The sequence below is a fragment of the Tenrec ecaudatus genome, chromosome 12 (assembly GCF_050624435.1).
Source record: "Tenrec ecaudatus isolate mTenEca1 chromosome 12, mTenEca1.hap1, whole genome shotgun sequence".
NCBI lineage: Eukaryota > Metazoa > Chordata > Mammalia > Afrosoricida > Tenrecidae > Tenrec > Tenrec ecaudatus.
In genome coordinates, this window is record NC_134541.1 from 127285438 (window position 1) to 127292174 (window position 6737).

Consider the following 6737-nt stretch of genomic DNA (forward strand, 5'->3'; position numbering starts at 1 on the left):
GCCCCCCCACCCTCCAGGTCTAGGGCCCAGGTTAACCCCTCTCCCTCGGGCTGGCTAGGCCAAGGAGCTCTTTGCCCGAAACCCCTGGCAGCCCTGGTCTCCTCTGTCCAAGGTCAGCCAGCAGCAGCGTGAGGACTCAGGTGCAGGAAGGTGGGGATGTGGTGGGATGGGTGGAGCAAGGCTGTGGACCACACAGAGGAAGGTCCACCTCCACCTGCAGGGCAGGGACCACATCCCACCTGGCACCCCAGGCAATTCCTCCAGAGCCCGCCCTGCTCCCTGCTTCAGAGATGGGGGGTTCTTTGCCATCTAACCAGCACCAGCTCAGGACCACCTGATGTCCACCTGACAGAACGTGGCCCATTCTTGCGATAGCCTCCTGCTCGCTGGTGTGCTTGGTTCCTCCGCTGTGGCTGCTGGGTGGCCGGCACCTCATGCCCTGGACCTGTCTCCGACAATAATGTGCTGGTCTCCACAGGCTTCCATTGATGAGTCTTTGGAAGCAGACCTGTCACCAAGCTTTTCTTCCTCGTCTTAGTCTGCAAATGCCACCGAAGCCTGCCAGCAAAGGGTGACCGCTGGTCTCGGCAATCCAGGTAGCTTCGGGTAGAGCCGTGGCCACACGCAGGCCACACACTGAGCAGCGGTCTTCAGCAACACAGCTTGTGAAATGGGAGCTAGCCTGGATGTTCCCCAGCCACCAAGAGAAAGATCCAGACCATCTAATCGTATGGACTTGGCAACGAGAGGGGTGGATACCAGTGTGGTTGGACCTGTGTTGTGTGGACTTCATCAGCCAACATGTGCACCGTGCATTTACCTGCAGGTCTGCCGGTGCACCAAGCAGCCTTCCCACAAACGCCCAGCTCATCATGTAAGAACCAGGGAAGTGGGGGGATTTTGTACGTGTGTGTTTAAATTAGTTCTTTTCACTCCCATCGAATCAATGCCTACTCATAGAACTCTACAGGACAGGGTCGAACCGCCCCGGTGGGTTAACAAGGCTGTATCTCTTTACAGGAGTAGAAAGTCTCCTCTTTCTCCCACAGAGCAGCTGGTGGTTTCAAACCGCTCACCTTGAGGTTATTCCTGAAAGAGGTGGATGGAAGGAAGGACAGATGGATTTGGATGGATGGATGGAAGGATGGGCAGGTGGATGGATAGATGAACTAGTTGGTAGGCTGGTCCAGGGGAGGATGAACAGGCCAGAGTTGGGTGAGTGGAAGGACAGATTGGGAGATGAATTGGTGGATGGGAGAATAGATGGGAGGGTGGATGGGTGAACAGTGGAGTGGAGGAACTGGTGGATTGGTGGCTAGGAGGATGGGTGAGTGGGTGAGCAAACCAGCTAACGGCAGATGGATAAATGGACAGGTGGATGGATGGATAGACAGATGGAGGGATGGAGGGATTGATGGATGGATGGATGGATGGATGGATGGATGGATGGATGGATGGATGGACAGTTGAATGGATGGGCAGATGGACATGTGGACTTGTGGGGAGATGAGTGTGTGGGAGGAGTGGGAAGCGCAGTTACTAAGTATGTAAAAGAAAACAATGGACTAGCTGCCCTCTGCTTCAAGGACGACTTCTCAAAGAATGTCCGAGTCGCTCGAATGTGAGGTCTTGGCACCCTCCAGAGGCCAGAGTGTGCCTGGCACCCCCACAGCCCTGAGTACTGTAACTCCTGAGAAGCCTCGAGATAGGAAGTTAGATGCAGTTAGGCATTCCAGAAATAAAAATTTGAGGGGCGGGGCTGCCCCTACAAAGGTGTCTCTGTCGCTACTTCCTCGGACCTTGGGTACAGACACATCCTTCTGACCCTGTTTTCTCCTCAGAAAGCCGGAGCCCATGACTGTGATTCTGGGTCCCGGGTCTGAGCTGGCAAGAGTCCGGCATGAAATAGGTGCTTGTGTGTCCCTGGCTCCCGGGAGGAGGCACACAGAAACACACACACACACAACATGCCTCCTGCTGATAGGGACCCATTTATTCTCCAGGGGTTTCCGGCTCGGGCAGGGTTGGCCCAGTCTCAAGGGTCAGGGGCTTAGGGCACAGAGCCTCAAGCAGGGGCCCCGAGGCCTCCTGGGGTTCAGCCTCCTGGGCCAACTGGACCGTGTGCTCAAAGGCTGCCTGCAGCAAGTGGGAAGCGAGGCAGGTGGCCCAGGTGACGAGGTAGGCCAGGCGCCAGGAGGTGAGGAGGGCCGCGTTCTCCATCCTCCAAGACAGACGCTTGAGCAGTGCCCCCAGGCTCAGCACCATGCGGTTCTCCAGCAGGGCCTGGGGCAGCCAGGGAAGTAAGCAAGCGGCCACCAGAAGGTCACCTGGTATGTACTCCTGGCTGCTAGCCCCCAGCCCATCCCTGTCCAGGACCTCCCATGCCGTCCTGCCCTCAGCAGCCCCAGCTCACCCACCTGGCTGGACAGCTGGCCCAGGCTGAAGCGGTGGAGCACCCGGCCCAGCCTCCAGGCCAACAGTAACAACAGCAAGGTCACCAGCATCAGGCTGTGCAGACACGACACAAGCAGGTTTGTCCAGGTGGCTGTGGGCAGGCCCAGCCACTTCTTTGGGTGCAGGTCCACGACGCGGACACAGCCGAGCACACTGCCCCACACCAGCCTGGGCACCCACAGAGCCAACCACACTGGGGTGGCTATCAGCGCCAGCCCAGCACGCAGGGCCTGGCCCACCCGGCAGGCTGTGACCAGGGGCAGGCAGCTCTGCCTGCCGCCTGAGCCCTGAGCCTCCTGTGACAGCCCAGTCACCCAGTGGTTGAAGAGAATAATCTTGAAGAGCAGGAAGTTGTAGAGGTGGCTCCGGTTCTGGACCAGCTGCAGGAGGAAGAAGAGACTGTCAATCACCTGGGGCCAGACCCTCCTCTGCTCCAGGCTGCAGTTCCCCCAACCCCGTGCCCCGTGCCCCTGTGCCCCAAGGGCTTCATGCTCCATGGTGGGAGCCTTGGGAGACTCCCGGAATAGGATTTCGTTTTATTGAGTTGGATTTAAATGCTCAGGTTGTTCTCCAAGGGGTCCTGGTAGTGCGGGGTGTTCAGTGACAGGTTGCTCACTTCATGGTTGGCAGTTCCATCCCACCAGCCCTTCCATAGGAGAAAGATGAGGCTGCCTGCTCCTAGAACGACTTCCAGTCTCAAAAATCCCTAGGGAGCATTTTGACTTGGTCCTCACGGGTCCCGGGGAAACTTAGAGTCGACTTAAACTCACTGCCATTGAGTCAATGCTGACTCAGAGCGCCACCCCACCTACCCCCCAACCCCACCCCATGGTTTCTGGAACTGGAACTGTTTATGGGAGTGGAGAGCTCCACCTTTCTCCTGCAGAATCCATTCAAGAGCAGTGAATTGGGGTCATTCATTTGGGCTTGTGTTCCCCTCCCACCCCACACCCAGGCTGAAGGAGGTGGCTTTATGTTAGCATAACTTTCCCTGGCGGGATTGGAACCAGGTCAGTTGCTTCTCCTCGGCCACCTGTTCTCACGGGGTCAGGAGGGTGACTGAGGAGAGAAACTGGATGGGAGTTGGGGTGGGGTGGGGTGGGGTGGGGTGGGGAGGATAGAGAATTCATGATTGATCTGCTGAGAGGAGAGAAGGGCCCAGAAGACTTCCAGGCCTGGGTGACTAGGGCACCTCCATCACTAACAGCATGTTCAAGAGGGGTCTTGGGGAAGGGGGTGGACAATAGGGGGGTAAGTTAGGCTTGGGTCCTGGTGCTGACAGGCCCTCTCAGAGCCCTCTAGGACCCCCTCCACCTGCCACCCCCATCCCTCAGGGAAAGGGTGTGTCAGACACAGCTCCTGCAGGGCCTGGGGCCCAGGACCGCTCAGAGAGGCAGTCATCTGAGGCAGAGACCCTCAGAAGACAGGTGGCACTGTGCCCGGAAAGGAAGGGGACCAAAGGTTCCCGCTGGGAGAGGAATGCAAGGCCCCTCTCCCAGAGTGGAGTCGGGAGCCCACCATGTGCGGAGCCAGAGGCCGTGAGAGGCGGGGTGATTCGATCCAAGTCACGCAGCTCAGGAAGGGAATCCTCGAGACTCCAAGCCCTTTGTGCCTGGGACACCGGATCACGTCCCCTCTCTAAGGTACAGTGGCCGACCCAGGGGGCCCTTTTCTGATAACTCAACCTGCTGGGAGGTTGTGGTTTGGTTGGACAGCCTCAACCCTGGGCATTTGCGGATTTCCGAAAGATGGGCTAGAGAGTCGAAGGGATGGGGTAGGGATGGGGCCTCTTGGAATAGTCAAATCACCCCAGAGGGCAGGTGGTCCTCTGACCCCACTGATGGAGACAGGGAGGGCTGGGGTACTTCAACCCCCTGGGACCTGCCCAGGCCCTGCCCCTGCCCTGAGACACACACACACACACACACACACACTCACACACACGCTCTCGCGCATGCACACACACTCACACACACGCTCACACACTCTCTCACACACGCTCACACACACTCACACACACACTCACACACACACACTCTCACACACATTCACACACACATTCTCACACACACACATTCACACACACTCACACACACTCACACACATTCACACACACACTCACTCACACACACTCACACACACTCACACTCACAGATACACACTCACTCACACAAATACTCACCAGCATCGAGAGCCTTACAACCTGCAAGACAATCCCCGATAGACTAGGCCTGACCAGCGGGGTGACCTCCATGTCTGGCCCTTCCTCCACCCTCCAGCCAGCAGAGCCTGCAGGGTGACATCACAGGTGGTACAGGGTGGGGCCAAGTTACCATGGGGACGCAGCTGCCTTAGGAAGCCCCTGACTTCTTCCTGCCCCTCAATGTTCCCTCCAGGCAGGAAGAAGTCAGGGGAATTGTGTGTCCGGCATTGCCTCGATCTCCCCTAAGCGCCATTTTCTTCATAACAATTTTTTCTATTTTCATTTTATTTCAGAGCATCATGAGCCACAAAAAATGACCTCGAGGGCCTGCCAGTTTGACACCCCTGTGCTGGACGAAAGTCACACTCCCTGAAGTAAAAGCCAGACCAAAGACAGTTTCCTGGGGGCTTATCGGGGAGGGGACCTGGAGGCAAAAAGACCGCTTAACAGAACTCATTTCCCCACAGCTGCGAAACCAGGCGCTTGGAGGGTTTTCGCCCACCCCTAGGCGCCTCGGAAGAAAGGCCTGGCGAGCTATTGTCCGTCTCCCTCAACAACAACAAAAATAATCATCACCAGCCGCCAACCATCCTATGGAGTTCCCTTCCAGCCATTGGGGTCAAGTCAGCGGCAACTGGCTCCTAGTGTTCCTGGGATGTCGGGTGCCGCAGCAGCTGAGTGGCGAGGTCCGCCAAAGCCACGTGGGTCTTGGCTAAACCAACAACCAAACTCGCTGCGGTGGAGGCAATGTCGACTCACCGCCACCCTGTAGGACAGAGTAGAACAGCCCCTGTGAGTTTCTGAGACTGTAACTCTTTGAGAGAGTAGAAAGTCCCGTCTTTCTCCTGTGCAGCAGCTGGGGGTTTTGAAGTGCTGACCTGGCGGTTAGCAGCCCAAGGCGTAACCACTACATCTTCAGGGCTCCTTTCACGGGTCCTGGCAGGTTCCAGTAAATGCCAGGGCACACTAGCAGTGTGGCAGGCGGGGGCCATGGTGGGCTGTAGAAGAGGCCCTCCCCCCTGCACCAGGAGTTTAGATGGGGAGGGAGAGGGTGAACACCCCACCCTAACTCCCCTGGGCAGAAGCTAGTGGGAGCCCAGACTGTGGTACTGAATCCCCAGGAGATGTGGAGAGATGCTATGGGTACCCAGAGTGAGTGCTGGCAGGGTCGGGGGTCAGGGGTTAGGGGGTGGTCCAGGGCTGGGAAAGGTCTGGAGGAGACTGATTCTGGGGTGACATGGGATTCGCGCCCGTCTGAGACCAGGGACGGTGTATTGCTCCCCGCATGGCAGCCACTGCGAGGATACACAGTGTGTCACGGTTCCCTGAGCCCTGAGCCCCACAGGCTGATGTGAAGAGTGGGTGGCGTCAGTAGGCCCTTTCTCCTGAGAGAAACTCTCTCCATGGTAAGACTAGCCTGCGCACCCTTTGCGGTCTCAGGGAAATGCTCCCTCCCTTGGGGCCTTGTGGGGTGTGTGGAGCCTCCCCAGGGAGACACGTGGGGTGGGGGACTTGTTTTCTAACAGAGGCAGGCTGGGTGAAAGGTGGACAATAGTGCTGGCCTCTGGCAGAGGTCAGGGAGGAGGAAAGACAGGTTTGGGGAGAGGAAGTAGAGAGCTCAGGTCAGGCAGATTGGCGCAGAGGGGAGGGACTGAGAGTCATCAGAAGGTGGTGCTGAACCTAAGAGGGGCAACTGATGCTCTTTCTCCTGCCCTCTGTGGCCCGCCCGCACCATGGCGGGCATGGTCCACACCCAGAAGGCCACTGTTCCTGATGCTGAGCTGAGGCAGCTTGACCTCCTATGGACCAAAGTCCTGGAGCAAGTCCTCGGGGCAGGACGAGAGTCATTGCAGGACCCCTTCTCCACCGCAGCCCCTCAGGACGCACCTGGCCCCAGTCAGCTCCCTCCCCCTACAGGGCCCTCAGCTCCATCCCAAAGCTATGTCACAGCAAGGTCTCTGTGGAGGCCCAGGGGTCACGGAGAAGCCCAAAAGTCAGGGACTTTCCCCTGGAGGGTGAAACCAACTCCTGACCTAGCTCAGTGACCCTTCAGACAGCCCCCACCCCACCCCAGGCCTGT

The 6737-nt window shown here is 57.9% G+C and overlaps 1 protein-coding gene across 1 annotated transcript; it reads right to left on the minus strand.

The window, feature by feature from the left end:
• Positions 1-1992: 1992 nt before the first annotated feature.
• TMEM270 (transmembrane protein 270) lies at positions 1993-4708 on the minus strand. The gene is made up of 3 exons (XM_075528758.1): positions 4637-4708; positions 2418-2834; positions 1993-2271 (listed from the first exon to the last, which is right to left on the minus strand). Exons 1-3 carry the CDS (start codon positions 4706-4708, stop codon positions 1993-1995), a joined length of 768 nt encoding a protein of 255 aa, XP_075384873.1.
• Positions 4709-6737: the final 2029 nt, after the last annotated feature.

What these genes read in the sequence shown, in the direction of transcription:
- TMEM270 (XM_075528758.1), bottom strand. Translation starts at nt 4,708, where the DNA reads ATGGAGGTCACCCCGCTGGTCAGGCCTAGTCTATCGGGGATTGTCTTG. An exon ending in TTGTAAGGCTCTCGATGCTG is followed by an intron (nt 2,835 to 4,636) that starts GTGAGTATTTGT and finishes TTCCTCCTGCAG; the next exon opens with CTGGTCCAGAACCGGAGCCA. An exon ending in TGGGCCAGCTGTCCAGCCAG is followed by an intron (nt 2,272 to 2,417) that starts GTGGGTGAGCTG and finishes GCCCTGCTGGAG; the next exon opens with AACCGCATGGTGCTGAGCCT.